The sequence below is a fragment of the Vigna umbellata genome, chromosome 4 (assembly GCF_029865625.1).
Source record: "Vigna umbellata cultivar VRB3 chromosome 4, Vumbellata_1.0, whole genome shotgun sequence".
Classification (NCBI taxonomy): domain Eukaryota; kingdom Viridiplantae; phylum Streptophyta; class Magnoliopsida; order Fabales; family Fabaceae; genus Vigna; species Vigna umbellata.
The window spans coordinates 28134214-28157682 of NC_142168.1; the positions used below are offsets into that span (position 1 = coordinate 28134214).

Here is a 23469-nt window from a genome sequence, read left to right on the forward strand (position 1 = left end):
CATCACCTCTGTTGAGGAGTTTCATATCTACATGATGATAACATGAATATATCATTATATATATATATTAAATTAGCTTCCAAATATTATTGTTAATTAAACTATGAAACTATTAAAGTTGTTAATTGATTCTAATGAAATATAAAGGCTTAATTTGTTTAAAACATTTAAATATACAAAATTAGTTTTAAATAATTTGACTCTGAGAGAGACGGTTTAACCAATTCTATATCGATGTTAATCATTTTTAGTTTTTTTGTAATTAATAAATACTCATGTTGATGTTAGATTAACACAAATTTAGTTGGTGTAAATATAATATTAGATACTAATAGAGTCATATTAACATTCTAAAATTAATGTTAATTACTTTTTAACAGGAGTAAAAAATTTTACGACATACGAGACTAGGACATCTTTAATCGAAGTTAATTAAAATAAATGAAGTTAATATTAATTAATTGAAACTAATTTTATTTAATTTTAATATTTATTTAAATTAACATGGACTAAATAGATTGATTAAGCATAAGTTAATATCACTTTTAATATAAATTTTTTTACACTTATATTCTTAGTTGACTTTTTTTTTCAGATATTCATTTTTTCATTAAATTTAACTCGATCTCTCACGCTCGTCTTGTTCATTCACTTCTATTTTCTTCATCCATATCCTTATTTCATTTATTTATGTTCATTTTCTTTATCCACACTACTCTTCTTCTACTGCATTTTTTTTATTTATATTTTATTTTATTGAAGATAAAAGGACTGTACAAGATTTTTTTTAATTAGTCAGCGTCAGTCAAACCGACAAAAAATGATAATATTATAATTTTTGTAATTATTATTACTCATTTTACATTAGTATAATCAATTTTTCTTTAGCTCTTAACTTACTTAATCTTCAACAATTTTAATGTTTGTTTCTAAATAATTGAATATTCATTACTCTTATTTAATTATACTAGTATCTCTTTTATTTTTGTCTAATAATTAATAAAGAGGAAGAGATGAATCTAAGGAAGTGTAAATGAAAGGTTAAATTTGAGACTTCCAAAAGATTACTCGCATTGGGCATCAATTCCTCTTATGTACCTTCATATGTAAACGTAGAAACACTCCACTTTATTCATAGATTACTTGCATAGTTCTTATGGCTAACCACCAAGAATGAGTTCAATTAAACCTTATTATACTTCAATCTACAATTTGCACGCAATTTGGTAATTGGATCTATCAGGAAATCGAAGATATTCCCACTCTTCATCATTGATATTCCTAAAGTATTGATTCACCATTTCTTCGTCAACAAGCTCTAGTTTCGAAGGCTCCCACTATATAACAATATAGGTTTAAAACAGATAATCAAAGTACATCCATGGAAATGGAACATAAGATATTATGTCGTACCTTAGGCTTGTTGTCTTTATCAAATAGCTTTGCTCTCGAACCCTTTTCAGTACATCCAAGAGAACAATTGTTACAACATAAAAATACTAAATCTCTATATCCTAATTTAGAGAGGAAAAAAACTAATGTACAGTCAAAATAGTTATAATTTCATTATTGATGAAATATATTAACAAATTTATTTGAGAGGTGACACTTAGAGACTGATTTAAACTTTCCAACTCTAATAATTTAGAGACATTGTTTTTTACCACAAATATAAATCATCAGAAGAAAACATCTTTATTATTTGAGATGATTTGTGATCAAAAGAGTTTATAAATTACTAAAATGACTTAATGAACACTTTTATTAAACTCCCTCGTCTTAATCATACTTATTTTAACTCTTTGAATTTATTTTGTTTAAGAATTCAAGTCGTTTTATTTGAAGTAACATAATGTGGACATAGGGTTTTAACTTCTTGCCATAAACGGGAGAAATTAACCATTCAGATTATAGAAAATTAGAAAATTGGATAAGTAGTTTTTCGTTTTAAAAAAAATGTTGTGTTTCAAAAATATAATTTTAACTTCTTATTTTTAATAATATAAAAATTATATTTAACATACACAATTTTGTTTCATGTAATAAACCTGATTTCTATTTTTCTTTTTATTAAAGTAGTATCTAATAAATTTTTTTATGTTGCATTCATATTTAGTAAATTTAGTTTTTAATTTTTTTTATATGAACATAAGCTGTGTATATCAAGTATAATTAAGTTTTATATTGTGAAAAAATAAAGGTTAAAATCGTATTTGCAAAGCATAACTTCTGCAAGACGAGATTATGTTTTCCAAACACGATTTATTCTATTTCATAATTTTTTACAGTTTATTACTTTTAATAATTTCTTAAAAAATTATAGCAGAATGACCAAAAATTTCCTTAAAAAGAGAGTCAGGAAAATATTTACCTCGTAGAAATGATTGCCAAAAGTTCCTCTGAAGAAGTGGCAGGCAATGATATAGTCTCGATAAAGACATTGGTCAATCTTTTCTACCCGCCCTCTCCTAATCTAACACTCATCAAAATCATTCTCATTAAAAAAATTAATGTAGCAGAAATTTGATTGTAGAATTTCAGAAAATTCTTATAAAAGATTAGAAATAGTAATATTGATTAATATTTAAAAGCATCACGGAATTTCCCCAGGTCGTTTTCTTGGTAAATAAAAAAGACAGTAAATAACTATATCTCAAAATTATGATCAACAGTAAGAGTGTGATATTGGTTTATCTTTATACTTACTGATTTGAGAAATATCTTGAGGCTAGTAGGACAAGATGAGCGCATGAAGCTTAACGCATTCGTAATCCATTTTTCAGCTCCATTTTCTGATTCGTGTTCTTCCTATAAAACATGATCATATGGTTCAAAATCATATTATATACGAAGCATTATTCAACATTGTAAAGGAGAAATGATACTGATGCAGAGATATACTTACCAATGATTCGATTATTTTCTCCACAGTTTCTTTTGAGAAACATTTGTTTATAACTTCCAACCTTAGTTTGGTACAGTGAAAACCTTGTCATGTGTTTCAATTCTCAAAAAACACAAAATCTAAAGAGCAGAATCCTATGTAAGTTTTCCTGATTTACCTCCTAAAAGGGCTGTCTTCTTTCACGTTTGGTTTCTCTGCGAACGTTTCTATCAGTGCAGAAATTGTTGAAACATTTGGAGAATTAAGAACTTGTAAAGCATTTTCCAATGACGTTAGCTTCTGTTGCGCATAAGAATAATTTATTTGTACGGATTTATATTATAGTTCTTAGATATCACATTATTAAAACCAATTACAGTCAAAAGTATATTAATTGAGGAACAGGTGATAGTTTTATACTGTTGAAGGCACAAAATGTGTGGCCAAACCACATGCTGCTATTTCTGCTCCATCCAAACGTGCTCCACTCAACCCTAGATATTCCCCTTCATATTGCAAATTAATATCAATACAAAAAAACGAAAAAAACACAAACATGAATATATTTTTACAGATTTAAGAAGCCTACCAAAAAAGCCAGGAAGTCTAGAAAGGAAGTAATTGGCTCCTACATCTGGAAAAAGTCCTATAGATGCCTCTGGCATTGCAAATACCTACGAATAATGCATAAATAATTCTGGATAATCAATGAAAAATAAAATCTTGTCTAATTCTAATTCTCTGGGAAGGGAAGTGATGATGACAGAAACTTACTGCTTTTTCAGTGACAACCCTAAACCTTGTGGGCATAGACAGACCTGCTCCTCCTCCCATCACTATTCCATTCATAAGAGAGACCTGATTCCACAACACAAAAGCAACCACTTTGTAAAACTTTTGTTCTATTTGGTGAGCATAATCTAAATTCACTGTATAATCTAAATTTAATATTTTAAAATTTATATTTGATTATTTAATTTATCAAGTTAATTAATTTTGGATTGTTCGAATTGGAAGTTAATTCAGTCGAGTTAGAATATCTAACTTGACTAATTCAACATATAATCCAAATTTAATATTTTAAAATTTACATCCAATCATTTAATCTATTTAGTTAGTTGGATTTAGATGGTTTGGATTACAAATTAATTCTATGAAGTTTTTTAAATTGTGAATTTATACTAAGTTAGAAAAGTTTAATGAAAAAATTATTTTATTTTAAATAAATAAGATATAGGAAATCTTTAACTTAAAAAAGATGTCGTCTTTAATTTTAATAATTATTATTATAATGCACTATAATTTTATATAAATTACTACTAAATTTTAATAAAATAATATTATATTAAAAATAAAATTTAAAATTTAGAATATATTTATAAATTTAGAAGTATTAAAATACAAATTTAGATTGAGTTAAATATAGTATAATTTTAATTCATTTTCCAAACTCAATCTTAATTATTCATTTTATTTAATTTTATATATTCAATATTATCCACGTTCAAATTTACTTTAGTTTTATTTGCAGTTATTTGATTCAGCCTTAGTATTTTACCACAAAAGAAAAAGATAATATTTTGTGAAACTTAACAAACTCACTGTTGGCTTTTTATAGGTTGCAATCAAATGGTCCAGAGTAAGCTGTTTCTTGTAAAAGCTAGCTGCATAGGTCCAGTGTCCTAGATTGACACATATGTAGATAAATATTAAAAATGGAAGTATTTAGCTATTCCAATTAGCTTAGTTTCAAAACTAAAATATTATTGAAATATATTGGATTAGGGAATTTTTCTTATAAATTTTGCTACTTTGGACAAGTTATGTACCTGCAACTGAAGACGTAATCACTGATACCACATCACCACCAGCACAAAAAGCTTTTCCATTGCCCTTAAAACAGGAAAAGAAAGGATATAGATATTTAACTACTAATCTAGATATATTTAACTAAGTAGGTAGTTTCACTTGAGAAAAAAATATTGTAACAAGCTCAATATAATAATAATAAAAAACTGCAAATTGTGGTTATTCTTCTAATTCGTAATACAACAAATGCTAGTAGACAAATTCGCCGGCAGGTGATTTGCTTAATTTACCTTCAATATCACAAGTTGGACTAAAGGGTCATTCTCATACAACTCTAAATTACTTTTTATTTGACAAATCTGCAAAACAACAATAATGTCCATTGTCATTCTTCCACAAAAGAACTTATGTCTCTTGATTTAAATTTTTTACATTATTTTGTTGTTAATTAAGAGCCTTTGTCTCTGGTGACTATTCCTTGCATCTACGTATGAAAATGAAATCACTTAAACTTCTTAGTGATTGAAGCAATCTATATTAAAAGCATTTAAGAATTGGCTTTATGAACTTACCATTTCATGGTTAAGGCTGTTTAGCTTCTTAGGTCTGTTTAGTATCACTACCTTCACACAAGAATTTCCAGTGAAAAGAACCTATATAGGGAAGAATAGTCATACAATAATTTATCATAAAGACCTTCATATAATCAATTCATTATTAAACTACTGATTTCATCTTCATATGATTTTATGTTTATCTCTATTTTAAGGATTAGTTAGAACACAATTTTATAAGTTTAATTTCTGCATAACCTTTCTTTGCAGTATATCACTCTCCAAAAAATTTTCATGGCGGTACTATATTATCAGAAAATCTTATCAGAATAACAAAAAGAAGAAGAAAACCTGGTTTCGTTCCCTATCAAAGTTGAGAGTGGGAGCCATGATCGTGCAGTATGAATTTTTACAATTAGACGGTTTTGAAAAGGAGGCACACAAGTTGAGCTCAATAAAACCTCTCCATTTATAGATCTTACCAATGCATATTAGCTTTAGCCTCCGAAGGGCAAAGTATTATTATATTAAGTGAAAGAGGCATTTTGGTTGGTATATAAAACAAATCAAAAGTACCAAAATATAAAAAGAAACGGTAAAATTTTTATTTCGGTTAAAAAACAACAAGTCTAGAGATGTGTTACACAAACACAAATTTGACCTTCTAAACTAAGAACATTTTAAATAGGTTTTATGGCTTCGGTTCTCCTGAAAACCGATGTCATAAAATCCTGACATTTTTTTCTACATAAAGATATTTCAAACATTTCTCTGCGGTGAGCTTTGGTTCCTTCTTCATTACCTTTTTATTGAGTATTTTTGAGTTAGTGTTGGTTCTTTACACTAATATGTTGTTGTTTGTATTTGTGTCCAGGTATTTTTTTTGTGGTGGAATTTTGTTCTGTTAGAAAAAATGAGTTGTCGCACCATTTTGCATTGTTGTCCACCTTTTACATGGATCCCTATTTTTAGGCTTAAAATTTACTTTTTAATATGAACATATGATTTTATATAATTTTGCAGTACGCTATTCATTTTTGTATGTTTGATATGTGATTAATTGTATGCTTAAATATATTGTTGTATTGAATTAGTCTTTGAGATTTAATACAAATTTTATTTGTTATTTCCAAGTTTTTTTAAGAAATGTTTGGTTGAAATTTATAATATTGAAATTTATGTTCAATAAATTAAAGAAAGTGAATCTTCTTCAATGTTCAATAAATCAGCTCATATGAGTGCGATTACAGTGTAATGGATTTGATGACCATTATTCATGTCTATATTACAAGTGGTTGAAAACAATAATATTTGCATTTAATCAATTTTTTTTCTCCATAAATTGAAAATCAAATATACTAATTGAAATCATAATGTTATGTACAAAACTTTTGCTCCACTCCTTGACACGTACATTTATTACATAAAGAAAACATTGAGTTTATTTATGGTTAAATAATCAAATATATTTGTACAATTGTATGTACATGATATATTAATATGTAGATTAGCATATGAAAACATTGAGTTTATTTATGGTTATAATTTTATTTTCTATTGAAAAATATATTCTACTCTTTATTTATGTGATACACATATTTTATTTCATAGCATGCATGTTTTGTGATGTAAGATGTCATATAAATAAAACCATCTTTAAAAAAACACAAACTTTAGACGTGATAAGAATTGAGGTAGAAAAAGGTCAATTGACATAATAATCGAAGCATAAATAAAAAGTTTTTGACAGTAACTCTAAAAACAACTCAAACCATAAACTCTATGAAATTTTAAATAATTATTTAATTCCATGATATGTCATAGATCTAACGAATCTTAAAATTAGACGATTATTTAAAATCTAACAAATATATGACAACAATTACTTTCAGAACGTTGCCAAAAACTCAAAATTATTTTCTTTCTTTATTTTTTTTATTTATTGCTTTGATTTTTTTATACTGAAGCAAATTTTCTTTGATTTTTAAATGAAGACAAAAACTCCCTATTTTTTACTTTGGATATACTTCTATTAACCATTGTCTTTTGTCTAAAATAATCACTATTATATTTTCGTTATACTAGTAAAAGTTACTATGTAAAAGAAAGATTAAGAAGACAAAAAGAAAGAGAATAAAATAACCGAGGTGGAAAGTAAGCGTTGGTTTTTTTTTTAAAATTAATTAAGGTTTGGTCTGAAATTAACTTTATAATTAATTTAAATGAAAATTAGATATAGCATACTCTAGTAACGATTAGCTAGATTTAGTATCATTTCAACTTCATTTGATAATGCTTTATATATATATATATATATATATATATATATATATATATATATATATATATATATATATATATATATATATATATATATATATATATATATATATATATATATATATATATATATATATACATACGTGTCAAACCATTTTTTAACTTTCTATGATAACAAGAAGATACAAAATATTTAAAATATTACCTTCATAAAAAAAGAAACGCATTTCTCTTATAGGTTCTTTTCAAGTAAAATATATAATGTCTTGTTATATAAGTTATAAAAAAACAAATGACAATAGGCTTCTAGAGTTAAAATAAGAACATTATAAAAAATATATAAATTTCACTTTCAAACATTAATATAGACCAAATCAAAACAATATTAACATTTACTTAATTAATTATAATTAGATGTAAAAGATTAATATTTTAAAAATTAGAAAAACATATAATTAATTTAGTATATCCTTAAGTTAAAAATTAAAAAAACATAAATAAATACTTAAGTTAACGTCACTAATACAATAATGCAAATAAGAGTAACGTTAATTTAGCATATCCTAATCTTGTTTATTTTTAATATTTATATTTATTTAAGTTTTAGCATATTCTAATCTTGTTTATTTTTAATAATTATATTTATTTAAGTTAAATAAAAGTAAAATAAATATTAAAAATAATAATATTAATGTTAATTAAATCGATATTAACTTTATTTATTTTTAATATTTTTTTATTTTAGTTAGCGTAAATCAAGAAATTGTTAAATAATAATAAAGTATTAAAATAAATAACATTGGTTTAACGCTAACTATAAAAAAATTAAAATAAATAAGATTTGTCCTCATTTATTTTTAATATATATATTTATTTTATATATTCTAAATCCGTGTGCAATTGCAAAATGAATATAATATATATATTAATTTTAATTTAAAGATGATAACAAATTTCTTCACTAATAATTTTTGTTTTTTTCACATTTTATATAAATCTTATTACACTCGTCTTCTTCGTTTTTGCATTCATAAATTTTCTTAAACTCGTATCTTTTATCCATACTCATCTTTTTCCTCTATACATCTATTTCATCTATATTGTTATTCTTATATTTTTCATTCACCTTTTTTCCCTAATCTGCATCATATTTTTCATTACACTCGTATATTTAATCATTATAATTATTTATTTATTTTTGTTCATATTATTTGAACATGAAAGTATTATATAATTTTTGTTTAAGTTACTCGGTCAAACTGACACAAAAGTTTAGAATAAAACACTTTACTAATATTGATTATAATCAATATAAATAAATAATTAAATTAATATTTATTTAGATAATATTAATTTAAATAAATATAAATGTTGAAAATAAATAATATCACAATTGATTAAATTAACATTAATTTAATTTACTTTTAATACTTATTTTTAGTTAGTATCAATAGACATCACCATGTCTCATTTTTATCAATAATATTTGGGAAGCTAATTTAATATATCTTTTATAACAAATTATCATACAATTTTATAAAATATATTAGAAACTCCTCTGTTTTTCTTATGAACATATAGGTTCTTTTAACAAACGTACATCAATAATAACTATGATGGTTAACTCTAACATTAATCATAAATAGTCAAACTGTCTTAATTTACAAGAATTGTTGACTCTGTATACAAATGGGCTTTAACAAACTGTTATGATTAAGAAATAAGCACACGTTACAGACAATTGAAAAAAAAAAACATTTCGTGCAACATGAGATTAAATATTGGGTTGCAATTAGATTTTGAAAATCTAACCACTGATCATCTTATTATATGCGAGACAATGTACATATACAACATTGCTATCGATCATTGTCAACCATCCATGGTGCATAATTTTTGAATAATTATTATATTACGGCCTGGTGGCTACCATACTACACGTATGTATGCATGCAAACAAACATTAAATTAAATTAAGGTTGTGGTTGTAATTTTCGGAGACAAATAACTACGACAGAATAGAGAGAAAATGTAAAACTGATAAATATACCAAAAATATAAATATAAGTCAAAGGTAAAAAGACGGTAGATCATATTTACTGTACATTTATTACTATTGTATTGAGTCACCGAACATATAACTTACTCATTTTAACGTCGAATAATCTTTGGCAGATAACCTCCGGACAGTAGAACGAAGAGTAGAAATTATGAAGGTATTTGGTAACTTGACCTCGTAACCAAAACAAGTAGATTGGACAAAATGTCAATCACTACAAAGTTCTTGAATTACCATCACAATTTCACTAACAGATTTATTTTCGTCAATTCGAAATGATATCATAAAAACCCTAATTTATAATTAGTTTTAAAACCTATTAAAAATCCTAATTCAAAACTGGCTCAAACCAGATAGTGGCCTAATTCAAAATTTTATGAACATAAAAAACCCTAACTACTTCCTCCTTCTCCAACAAATCATATACGTTGCCACTATTCCCGCCTCACGGGCTCAAATGTAATTACTGTAATTTTACTTAAGCATCCAATTAGTGAGCTTAGTCTTTTTAAGAATATTTTAATGGTCCAGTTGTGGTAAAGTTGCTTAACCCATACCACACTTGTCTCAGTTTTGCAGTCCAGAAGTTTAAATTCTGAACTGAATTTTTTTGTACTGACTTTTTCTGTGTTTTTAAAATGTATTTATTTTAATATATTAAAAAGTTAATATATTTTTAACATATAGTAAAAAGACAGCGCTAAAAATACAATTGAGAATCCAAATTCTCGTAACAAAAGTAGCTCGACAAATTCAATAAAACATCCCTTTGCATAATCAAATAAAAAAAATAGTGAAAATAGTTATGAGTAAATTTCAATAAACTCAATTACATCTGCTTATCATTTTAAAAGTACTCTTGTATTTATATCTGACAGCAATCCAATAAATATTATTAAAGATAATTTAGAGAATAATTTTTTTAGTTTAGATAATAAAAAAAATTAACTAATATTATAGAATTAGATACTTTTAATTTTGGTTGAAAAAAATTGTGTGAAGTTTAACTAGTACATTTAAAATACATTATTTAAGGTTCAACTTAACCTACGGAAAAGCTTGATATGTTCATAAGGGACTCTCAGGCCGATCAAATAAGATGACCTGTTCTCGGAAAGAGCTGAAAGAGTGATGCTGCCAGCTAGGGTTTAACAGTACCTTAAATAATTTAAAAAATATCACTAATGATTTTTCTAAAAATATTTGTACAACTATAAGCAACGGTGCTATAAAAAATAATAATCTATAGTTTTTTTATAGAGTTAAATATGTTTTTAGTCCTTAAACTATCAAGCGAATTTGTTTTTAGTCTCTCTTTCAAACTAAGCTATATTTTGATCCTTCTCCTTAAAAAAATCATAATTTTTGGTTCTCCAAAATCAACGGCGTTAAAAATAAGTTGAGGTGGCTAACGGTAATAAGCCACCTCATTTTCTTTTCTGACACTAGTCAACCTTTCGCAGCTCCTCTCCCTCCCTCCCTCTCCCTCCGACTCTACCACAGCCACCTTCGACGCCACCTCCAGCGCCACCTCGAACACTTTCGCCGTGATTCCGAGCCACCCCTTCCTTTCCACGACCGTCCCCTCCTCGAGCTGGATCTTCAAGTCTCTGACCTCCGCCACCGTGAAACTCAGCCCCTGGCCGTGGTGCCTCCTACAGGTTCCCATCTTCCCAAAACTTTACTTTTTGGAAAAATATCTCTGCACTTCCCTTCTGGACTTCCCCACGATCTGAAATCAAGAAAACAAAAACTCACTAAGCCATCACTACCATGTACAAGGAAAAAGGGGTTGTGGGATTGAAGAGAACAAACTCATAAGGGAGATTATCGACAAAGGTAATCAACATCTTGAGCTTGCTGCCACCTTCAGAAACAAGACTCGCGTGCATCTCAACGTCCATGGCATTAGCAAAATTCTGGACTTATCCTTGGGAATTATTATCATCATTATCATCCTCAGCATCATGAAAAGCCAGTGGGACCGTCCAGGGGATAAACTCGTAATTTAATACAATTACTCTTGAACTGGGAAGGGATTATGTAAGTGCGGTGCATATACCCGTGGTGAAAAGAAGTACCACTCTTTCTCTCCATAAGAAGTCATCCTGAAAATAGGAAAGTTGCATTTGAAATTATATAATCACTTCACTCGAAAATTAAAAGATTTAATACATCATTTGGTCCCTACTTTTAGGGGTTTGGTTCAAAGTAATCCTACATTTTACAAAAGTTCAGTAAGACCCCATATTTCATTAAAGAATGTTCAATTCGGTCCTTTCCGCTCACGCCGTTAAGAACATAACGGTGCAAATGTCACGTCATCATCACCATCTCCAGACAAACCCTAATTTCTCTCCAAGAAACCCTAGCCGCCGCACCATCCAGCGTCGTCACTGCCATCCTCGTTAGCAGCCGTCCTCTCCAACACATCACGTGCCACCACCAAAGCGTCTTCTCCCTTCTGTTGCACCTCCATCACCTTCGCATCTCAACTTCGTTCTCGTGCCACCACCCAATGCGCTCCCTTGTTATGTCGTGACCACCAATCTTCACCATTTTCACCCTCGCACCAGCTAAATCGTCGTCGCGCCAGCAACACTGTTGTCCAATCTCCACCATAGAATCGTCCACCACTAACCACCAGCCAAATCGCCAGCTGCTGCAGATCGCGAATCGTCACTCTTCTCCATCACTAGTCGCGCCGCTGCTTGCCTCCACCTGCAACCACAATCAGACCTGCAAGCAAACCGTGGAGACCTAGGATTTCTCGCGTTCTCGTCACATAGCTTTGGTGGTAGCGTGTGATGCGTTGGAGAGGACGGTTGTCGGCGAGGATGGCGGTGACGTCGCTGGATGGTGCGGTAACTAGGGTTTTAGAGGACGAAAAACTATGGTTTTCTGAAGGAGAAGGATCAAAATGTAGCTTAGTTTGAAAGAGGGACTAAAAACAAATTCGCTTGATAGTTTAGGGACTAAAAACATATTTAACCCTTTTCGATAATTACAAAAATGTTATTGGTGACATTTTTAAAATTATTTATAAAACTATAGGCAGTTGTTCTTTAAAGAATCGAGACATATTCGTCTGCTAGGGTTAACATTACATTTCAATTAAAGTTCTTCTCATTTGTCTCGTTGTTCCATCAGATTTTCACTGTAAGATTAATTTTGCTCTCTTTCATGACGTCAAACACAAATTGCGTTGTCACTTTTGCTATCACTCATCCACTCTTCTTCCCTCTTCCTCGACCAACGCGAAGTGTATCGTCTCATTGTTATTACGAGCATTTATTTTTTTCCATTTCGAAAGTAGCTAGGGGTTTGTTTTTTTTTGTCTTTTTGTCTTGCATCTTTTGTTACATAATTCTTTTTTCTTAATGCAAATATTTGTTTTAATCTCCTTTATTGAATGTGGAGGTGGAAAAAGGTGGTGTTGGCTTTGCTTATTTGTAGGAAGCACGATAGTTCTATGGTAATTCCACATTGAAAAATACGTGAGGAAAAGACCACAAAAGTGATGGTCCCTTTCTGCTAAAACTGGCCAAGAAAAGAGCTTTGAATAGAGAAATATGAAATTGATGGTAGTTTGTTTTATTGTTTTATGATACATTCTTTCTAATTTCTTTAAAACCTTTGGTAAATAGAGTATAATCGTATTTTGATTGTTTAAAACCTTGAGAAATGAAGGTAGTGTTGAACTTAGTGAACCAGCTCCTGAAAGCTTGTTTAAGATCATTTGGGTTTGTATAGCTTACATACCACAGGAGAAGAATATGTGGGTTTGAAGTTATGATTGTAGCCTTGAGCAATATGCATAAAAATATCTTCATAGAAAAACATTGTTAATATTTAGTTGAGCTAGATGCCAATGTTGAGAAGCGGTCAGGGATAATCTTGGCAACAACGAAAATCTATACTATATTGCTTTGTGAATCTATGACATGGCCTTGTGCTTTACAACAATCCCATCAGTAGCTTAAAATTCCATTTAAAGATCATAGGCTTCTTTCCAACAGGAAGACGAGTGATAGATCAAGTGTTATTCATGTCCATAACAGCAAGTTCAACAGCTATAGTTTGTTGTCAATGAGGAAACTCATTGGCTTGATGATGAGTTTGCGGTTCAAAATTAGCATATATGTGACAAATATAATGTGTATGTTTATTAGAAAGTTTGGTATAATCTATGTAGTTTTGAATAGGATATAAAGAGCTAATATTAGTGACAATGTTGTAATGGTGATAGTTAGACACGTGTGAAGAACAAGTAGATACTCTAGTAGTTCTATGAACATGAGATTGATCTGTTGGAAGTCTCACATCGACTAGAGATAAGGTCAATTTATAATATATAAATGAGGTGCAAACCTCACCTTAAAAGCCGTTTTTGTGGGGTTGAGTTAGGCTTAAAAACTCACTTTCTAATATGGTATCAGAGCCATGATTAGAGCCTATCCTAGTGAGTTATAATTGGGCATTTATGTTTCCACCCGTTGTCGGGCCGCTATCGGACCACCTATTAATTTTTACTATCACGCACGAGATATCTATACCTCGGCGTGAATGGGGTGTGTTGGAAGTCTCACATCGACTATAGATAAGGCCAATTTATAATATATAAGTGAGGTGCAAACCTCACCTTAAAAGTCGGTTTTGTGGGATTGAGTTAGGCTTAAAAATCCACTTTCTAATATGATCAAAAGTGATGGATGTGGTATTGTAATTTGCTTCTTGTGAAGAATGAATAAAGGTACAATCATCAAAATCAATTCGATGATTAATTATTTTCAAGAAAGTTTCTTGATTTTGAAAGGAAAGATGTGTTCATAAAACTTAACATCTCTAGAGATAGTTTTCTTAAAGAATAAATCAAGCAACTTGTATCCTTTATAATTATGCAAATATCCTACAAAAAGAGTTGTAATAGCCCTTGGACTAAACTTGTGTCTATTAGAAAGAAGAGTAGAAACATAACATGAAGAATCAAAAGTTTTAAAACCAGAAATGTATCCAAATTAGCAAATAAATATCATGTATGTATATGTTTCCTACAATTAAAGAAAGAGTTAATATTATAGTTCATGTAAATTTTGATTGTAGTATCATTGTATGTTTATAACCAGTCATTAAATTCCACAATTCAAGAGTTAAGGAATTTAGAAATTGAGCCATGAGATATATCAAAGAATGACATACGTACTTTATCAATGAGTACAAGTTTCACATTGATACATGGTCTAAAGGAAAGAAGACAACTAATGGTGGTGTGTAAGTCAAGGGTCTCACAAAGGGTTGTTATGATTATTTCTATGGAATAATTCATAAAATGAGTTAGAGTACAACACTTCTAATTCTTCAAAGAGAGTTGTTCTTTTTTATTGTGAACAGTTTTGTCCTTTTAGGAGTGGTATAGGAGTTTCCTAGGTATAATATTGTTGAGATTCAAATGAGTTTAAGATACTAACAATTTGATCCATTCATTCTAGCAAGTAATGTTAGAAAAGTTTATTATGTCTCATATCCAACATTTGACAACATTGACAAACGTGGTTGGTCTGTTGCAATACAAACCAAGCCTAGGGATCACATTGACACAAATAAGGTTGAAGAGGATACCACCTACCAAGTTGAGCAAATGTTACATGCCTATGAAATTATCAAAGTTGAACATGTATCTGCATTACATGACCGCGATGGTGATGTTAAAGAATTAGAGGGAGAAATTAAAAGGAAAAAAAAAAGGAAAAGAAGAACATAAGAATGAAGATGATGATAATGATTATGATAAGCCACATTATGACAATAAAGATGACTTTAGTTATAGGATGATGACCACAAATTATGAATTAAAAAATCTATTGTCAAACTTTGAATTCAAACACGATGTAGTGTATAACATGTTAAAATTTGTATGCATAAACTTTTGATATTAAGTTAAACCAACACTAATTTGATATTAACACAAATACTTTTATTTCAAAAATTATTATAATAGTAAAATTGACTAAACATACTATATTTTAATAGTAAGTATAAGTTTAATTGGTGTACATTTTAAATAATATAAAATTAAATTTAAAAATTACTTTTTTGCTTTTTAATTTTTAAAATAATATCTTTTTATGTTTCATCTTAACTCATTCTCATATTCGCGCATTTTGACCAATAGTATTATTTGAAAACTAATTTAATACTTTTATGATGAATTATCATTCAATTTTATAAAAAATATATAAATATTAAAAATTTCTTATGCTTTTATTATGAACAAATAGCTTCTTTTAAAAAAACTATCATGATTAAGTCCTGCATCAATTACAAATCATCTCATGAGATTACAAATAGCCTCTTCTAACAAACTATCGTGATCAAGTCTTACATCAATCATCATAGTTTACAAGAATTATTGAGTGTGAATACAAATAACTTTTTTAAATAACTGGTTAAGTCTTACATTAATTGTAAATAATCAAACTATCATAATTTACAAATGGTTGACTTTGTATACAAATGGACTGTTTAACAAATTATCATCATTAAGTGTTACATCAGTTACAAATAGTCCTAGTATCTAAGATTACAAGAATTCTTAAGTGAGAATATTTAAAATAAACACACGTTACAGACAATTGAAAGAAATAAAAAAAAAACATTTCCTACAACATGAGATTAAATATTGGGTTGCAATTAAATTTTGAAAAATCTAACCACTGATCATCTTATGTTTATCTTGTTCAATGAACTCAACTGAACCAAACTTTATTTAGTTGTACAGAAACAATAACAAGTATAATCAAATAACAAGGAAGAGATCATAGACTTAAAAAACCACTACTTATAATTGAACGACTTACAAAACCACTACACGTATGTGTGCACGCAAACAAACATTAAATTAAGGTTGTGGTTGCAATGTTCCATGATAATCCCATAGTTTGTGAAATATCATTCTAGGAATCTAAAATTTATTCAACAAACAATTTTAACATCTCATCAATTTCAATAGCTATTTTATCTTTGTTTAGGCTAAAACTCAACTTCTAACAAATTTCTTAAATTACTATTTAAACAGGTGAGAAGCTTGAAAGGTTTGCTTTAGTTTTGAGATCGTATCTATCTATTAGAATGAACATATTGGTAAATTATATAATGGTTTATAGATGGTGGAAGTCCATGAAATCGGTTCCATTATGTATTTCTTTTACCATCACATTTATATGATGATAAATAAGCCAAATATATGTCTTCTTTACAGGGAAGACGTTTCAATATGTGAACTAATATTCAAATATCTTTAGAATGTGAATTCTCCGAAAACAGATTTGATTGATCAGTTTTTCAACTCTCTTAATCTTTTGTCGTGGATTTTGAACTAGTCCTATGATAATTTATTGTATTCGTTCTTTTCATATTATTACAAGAAAATAGAAATTTTGTGACGGTTAAAAGTCAAGTAGAAATCAATACTAAAAAAAATCAATGGGGTTGAATTTACCTCATTCATAAACGTGCAACTCTAAAATCAATAGATGTTAACTTTATATAATCTTGGCTCGGTTGATGTTAATTTAACGGTTTAACCTATGCTAAATTAAATATATTTTTAATATAACTTAAATTAGTATTAATTTGATTGACAGTGATAATAATAATTAAAAAAAATATCCTAGTGCAAGTTTTCATCTTCAGCAAAATATTAAAAGTAGAAAAAAAAAGAAAAAAAATTGTATTGAATAAAAGATACGAGTATGAATGAAAGAGATGAATGTGAATAAATGATATGAGTGTGAATGAAGTAGATAAGTGGAGATGAAGGAAATGTATGTAAATAATGAACATAAATGCAAGTGAAAGAAATGTGTGTGCGGATATTTATGAGTGTAGATGGAGATGCGTGTAAATATATTTATATAAAAAGTAAGATGGCAAATTATGAATGAGTGTTAGTTAAAAATGGAAAGTGCATCTATCACATGTAGCAAGTAAATATCGTTCTCTCAACAGAGACTTGTGCAACACACAACAACTCTCATAGTTCATAACTCAATTAGACAACAAAACTCACAAAAACACAAAGAAACTATTTTTTTGTATTTTTATCAAACAAATTGTATGTAAAAAATATTTAACATAGGGTATGTACAATTGTCAATACTAAATTTCATTCTCTTCATTTTCATTCTTTAAAAAACAGTTTCTACACCCAATGAACCAAATATCATGCTATGGATGGCCAAACCAATGTAAGAATTAAGCATAGAAATCAAATATTGGAAAAGCATATGGATTAACATCACAAAATATACAAGATTCAATTCATTATATCTAATATCAACAAATAGGTTTAGTCCCCCATGTTCAAAACCCTCGAAGAGAACATGCTTAAATACACATTTTTTATACACAAGAGTCGTTGTCGCCCCCATTTTTGATGCACAAGAGTCGTTGTCGCCCCCATTTTTGATGCACAAGAGTCGTTGTCGCCCAATGGCATATCACCACCGATAGGAACTATTAGTAAAATGTAAACCAATGGCCTTTGTTAAATTGACGATCAGTGCAAGTTCTTTCATATTAACTAGCATTGAACACCACTTTTTCACCGCTCAGCGCTACCTATGCAAGGTTAGTGGTGCTCAACTCCACAAATGTGGCACTCAGCTCAAGAAAATTTGACAACACTCTAATTGAAGCACTGAGCACGATCCAGTGGCACCAATGCAGATATTTTCTTTAAATTAATCTTTCCTTGTCCAAAATATTATCCTTTGAGTTTTAATTTAATCTTTCACTAGAATTGCTCCCTATATTTATTTATTTCACACATTTAAATAAAAAGATTAAAGGTAAAATACCACTAAAACAACTAAAATTCAAAATATACTAAACACATTAAACTTAAGAATAAGATAAGATAAAAGATAGGAAAAATTGATTAATTCATGAGAATAAATTGATTAATTCATGAGAATAAATGTACAAAAATAAATAAAAAATAGACATTATTAGTGAAAAGATTTATCATCTTTAAATACCTTTATATTAAAATAATACATGACTCTTATTGTTGTTATGAAAGCACGCATGATTCATAATGTATAGCATATAAAATAGGATACGGTGGAGGGTAGGGGATTTTATTGCGGTAAGAAGTATGAATGAAAGGGGGGATTAAATTCACAAACAAAAAAGTTATAGTAGAGAGATCCAAGGGTTTAATGAGTTCGTTGAAAACGTAGAACTGATAAATATAGGGAGAAAGACGGAATGCTAGTGTCTCAAGAATGGTTGGATCCATGACTAGATAGTAAAAAATATGTTTTGGATAGAATAGTGTTAGACCATTGTGCCTTAGTCCTTAAGACAACATTTATAAAGTGTGGTCCTAAATTGTTCAAAACAATGGATATAAGGTAGACGGACCATAAAAGGATATTTTATAAATATAATAGAGTATTTGGGATAGTTCAACCGGCTAATCTATTCATAAAACAATTTTTTTTTTCATTAATCTGTTCATAAAACAAATTTTCTACTCAAGATAATTCTAGGAAACAAGTCAACTCTTACAATTTTACTCTAATATGATAATCTTGAAGAACAAGAAACTTGAACATATATGTAATGTTGACATAATAAAAATCTGCGCATGCGTTTAACTTTTAGATTTGTGTTTTGCCAAAAGAAATTAGTGAGAGAAAAAAAAAGATAATTTCTTCTTGTTGTGTATTAAAAAACTAGTATTTTTCAAAATTACTCTTCTCTCGTTTCTCTTAATCATGAATTCATCTTTCTTATTTTTCTTTTCTCACACTTAATTTTTTTTTGCAACCGCACAGATAAAGAATTATTTTTGTTTTCTCTTTCATTAAAATTAAAAGAAAACGTTTGATCGACTCTGAACCAGTAAAAATATTGTCTAATGTATGTTCATTGGTCGGTCCATGTGAACACATAGGCGATCACTTTCAATAGAAAGAGAACCCAACGAAGCCAAATTAATCATATTGGCCAAATTGTGTTAATAAATGTGAAATTCAGTTTCAACTTAATACAATATTAATTAATTGCGACATCCACGCTTATTAACTTAATTTCGCAATATTATGATTAATACAAGAGAGTTGACAGAATGCAGTGTACCCCTTTCGCCATTATTATTTAAGGAGTTCTGTTTATACGATTTCAACGCATTCTTAGATATCTGCATAGAAATTGTTTCACAGTGATCTCGTTAATATGGCATGCATTCAACTATTACCCCTTCCTGCAAGAAGGTATGCTGATGAATTAGAAACAAATATGCAACTAACATATATTTTCTCAATTTTGATCCTTTTAAGAGCTTCGTTTAAATTAAAATATATGTATTATTATTTGGACTTTAATTTATAATCCCATGATGAAGACAAGGTTCATTTCATACCCAGGACAACACAAACAAAAATCACTAATTTGTCAGTTTTTTGTGTTTTTTTCCAAGAGTAACTTGTTTTATTCTGTATCTTTTCCAACCCTAGATGGTTTTTGGATTCAAAAACTTCATTTGCATATTGATAGTAGCAGTGGTAATTTTCAATTAAGAGACATGCAATACTATTGTTGTAAAATTTTGCGCAGACTAGAAGGAAACGTGGCGTTGATTACTGGTGGGGCAAGGGGCACTGGTGCGTGCATGGTAAAGCTCTTCAGCAAACATGGGGCAAAAGTGGTGGTAGCAGACATTCGTGACCAACAAGGTGAAGCACTACAACGTGAGATTGGAACTGAATATGCAACCTATGTACACTGTGATGTGTCCAAAGAAATCGATGTTGAAAATGCCGTTAACACAGCTATATCCAAGCATGGAAAGCTAGACATAATGGTGAACAATGCTGTAATAATAGATGAGGGAAAACCCAGCATTGTTGACAACGATGTGACTGACTTTGAACGTGTTATTAGGGTCAATCTGGTAGGTCCGTTCTTGGGAACAAAGCATGCAGCTAGAGTGATGATTCCAGCCAAAAAGGGTAGCATAATAACAATAGGAAGTGTGAGTTCAAGCGTTGGAGGTGTTACAACTCACGCATACACAAGTTCTAAACATGCCATTGTGGGACTGGCAAGGAATACAGCAGCTGAACTTGGACAATTTGGCATCAGAGTGAATTCCCTGTCATGTTATTACCTTCATAATGAACTTGCAAAAGAGTTCTTCGATGATGAAAAGTTCTCAAAAGTCTATTCAAATCTTAAAGGGGTTACTTTGACAGAAGAAGATGTAGCACAGGCTGCAGTCTATTTGGCAAGTGATGAGTCTAAGTACATCAGTGGACATAATCTTGCAGTTGATGGTGGCTTTACAACTATTAATCCAATTTTCGGTCTGTTTGCACAATCCTAAGTTTGAACCTTTCAGTTCATCACTCGTCTACGCAGTTTTCCCTGCTTTTCTTGTTGCTGTGCAACTGTCTGTCATATGTAAATAATTTCCCATGGAAAATATTGAATATATTTTGTATGTAATTTTCCCTCCTTTTTACTGTTACTACAACTCTATTTTTTTTTTCTGTTATAAACAGTTAGATATATTATCAAATGTAACAACATTTCCCATGAAAAGGATTTATATACCTTTTGTTGGCATCTTAACATAAGAAGGTGAAATATAATATTGTGGTTTGAGAGCAACAAGAACCATAAAAAGAGACTAAAACGGAGAAAAAAAGATAGAGGACGTAAAAAGTGACAACAACAAATGGGTAGGGTAGGAAAGTTGGAATCCATCCAACATAAATATAATTTATCTGGCAGCACACTGTTTTTACCGATAATTAGAGTAGAGTTTATGAAAAAAATTTAGGTGAATGGGATTGATGGTTGACTTCAGGTAATCTTTTTTACTCTTTAGTTTCTTTTATTAATGTTCCAAAACTTCAACCGATCCGGATTAAAATTATTTCGATGCTTAATCGGTTTAGCAATTAATGTTATAATAAATGTGTTGTAAAAGTCTCTATGATCATACATTTGACCTATATTTATAGGTTTCTTTATAGACTTTTGATTATGATTGGTCTAATCATAGCGGCTCAATTATATTAAACTTTGTCACTGACCTGTTTAACTTAAGTAGATGGTTAGCTAAATTTGATTGGCACCGATTGGTTTCCTCCCAGCTTGGACGATTAGTTTGATGTAGTTTGGCCAGTATGTACTAGTCGGTTCACATATAATACACAAGCCCCCATACCTTGAGCTTGGACTTAAGTCAACAAGCGAAAATGGTTTGTTAATACTAGGTAATGGAAGATTATGTTGCTTCAAAAATTTGATGCCTCATTAATCGTAATATATATTTAGCTCGTCTTCAAAACTATGATTGTTGAGAAAGAGATATGATTGTTGATGATGAAGGAGTGTGTCGTCTCGTTATGCGTGATGTCAACACTGATGTCGAATGTGAAGCATCACCTTCCCTTTTGTCGTTGGATGGTGCCAAATTTGACAGTTGTGGCCACGTGTTTTCGAAAATTTCTATAAATAAGAGTTATATGATCTTGTCATTTTCACCATTTGCTCTAACGCTTATCTCTACATCATTTGACATCTAATTCTTTTTATTTAAGATAATAAAATGTTTGTCATCAACATCTCTTCAAAAGGCTCTTCTAGTTGGGAGAGCAAGGGGTACGCTCGGGTCATCAAGTCATTGAGGGTCATATGTGAAAAGTTTGGCGTCTTTAAATAGTATTGTGACACCGATTGAAAGATTTCGGTTTTTTTTAATCGAAGCCTATTAGGAAATTTCAAATGCGTTTTCTAACTAGCGCATGGAATAATTTAATGAAAATATTGGATTGATTCATGATTGGAAAGTTATCTTGGGACTTGATGTACTGGATGGAATTCCATGGGAAAGTTTGATTGGTTGTGTAGTGTATATACATTGATTTGAGAATCCAAGCTTGAAGGAAATCCTGACTCTCTAATAATCATTTAGGCTCATATAAAGTAGAATGAATTATGTGGTGAGAGTGGTAGGAGATCCTGGTTTGTAGTTTTTAGTGGCCTGTATAGGATTAATCACAGAGGACTATACCTTGATCCTATAGAAGACGAACTTAAGGAAGAGTATTTGCAATTCAAAGGACCTATGACAAAAGGTCAAGGAGCAAACAATTGGAAGAACAAATCTCCTTTAGGCTCATGCTACTCCATGAAGATTGGAATTCAAAGGACATGAAGATCATGACTTGGAGCATAATTATATAATAGTTTAGGATTTTGAAAATATTTGCAATTTTCTTTTAATGGCAAATAATTTGTTTCTATTTTTTTTTCAATTTTGAATTAATTTTTGACTCAATGTCTTTGGGCTTTCTTTTGGGGTTTCTTAGGTGCCTTAAACATTTGCGCCTATATATAGGGACACCAAATACAAATTTAGACACTTTTGAGTCATAATATATGCATTTGCATTTTTGAGAGAGGATTCTCTTGGTTCTTGGATTAGAATCATTATTCTTATCAAAGATTAATATATTTGTGGCGAATCTTCACTTGACTTATCAATCTAATAGAATGTGGCGTTCTCATCTCTATCGTATTATGCGTTCTACTCTGATTTATTTTTAGTATGCTCTTTGAGGATTCAAATTCAGAAAACATCGTATTCTTTCTTGGATAGGATTGTATCAATTGATCTTATGAGTGAAGGGTATCCATCACAAGTGTTAAAGCCTCCTGAAATTTGATATCAATGTATGTATCCGGATAATTAAATTTAGAATAGTTTTTGATTTTATAGTTTGTATTTGTACAATTAGTTGGAGTCTATTGTATTAGGATATAACATGTTTTATTGATATATGATTTTTTTTATATTAGTTTAT

General features: G+C 29.5%; 2 protein-coding genes across 2 annotated transcripts; one reads left to right on the top strand and one right to left on the bottom strand.

Annotated features, from left to right (window-relative positions):
* Positions 1-1205: 1205 nt before the first annotated feature.
* LOC148199769 (putative 3-hydroxyisobutyryl-CoA hydrolase 3) lies at positions 1206-5637 on the bottom strand. Its single transcript, XM_088114142.1, has 14 exons — positions 5599-5637; positions 5266-5346; positions 4984-5052; positions 4714-4777; positions 4487-4566; positions 3659-3742; positions 3474-3558; positions 3305-3390; positions 3063-3184; positions 2906-2966; positions 2707-2808; positions 2372-2473; positions 1414-1455; positions 1206-1337 (listed from the first exon to the last, which is right to left on the bottom strand). Exons 1-14 carry the CDS (start codon positions 5635-5637, stop codon positions 1206-1208), a joined length of 1149 nt encoding a protein of 382 aa, XP_087970268.1.
* A 14150-nt stretch (positions 5638-19787) lies between these two features.
* On the top strand, positions 19788-21095 carry LOC124833554 (secoisolariciresinol dehydrogenase-like). Its single transcript, XM_047308066.2, has 2 exons — positions 19788-19866; positions 20210-21095. The coding sequence occupies exons 1-2, from the start codon at positions 19829-19831 to the stop codon at positions 20976-20978; spliced, it is 807 nt and encodes a 268-aa protein (XP_047164022.1). The 5' UTR covers positions 19788-19828; the 3' UTR covers positions 20979-21095.
* Positions 21096-23469: the final 2374 nt, after the last annotated feature.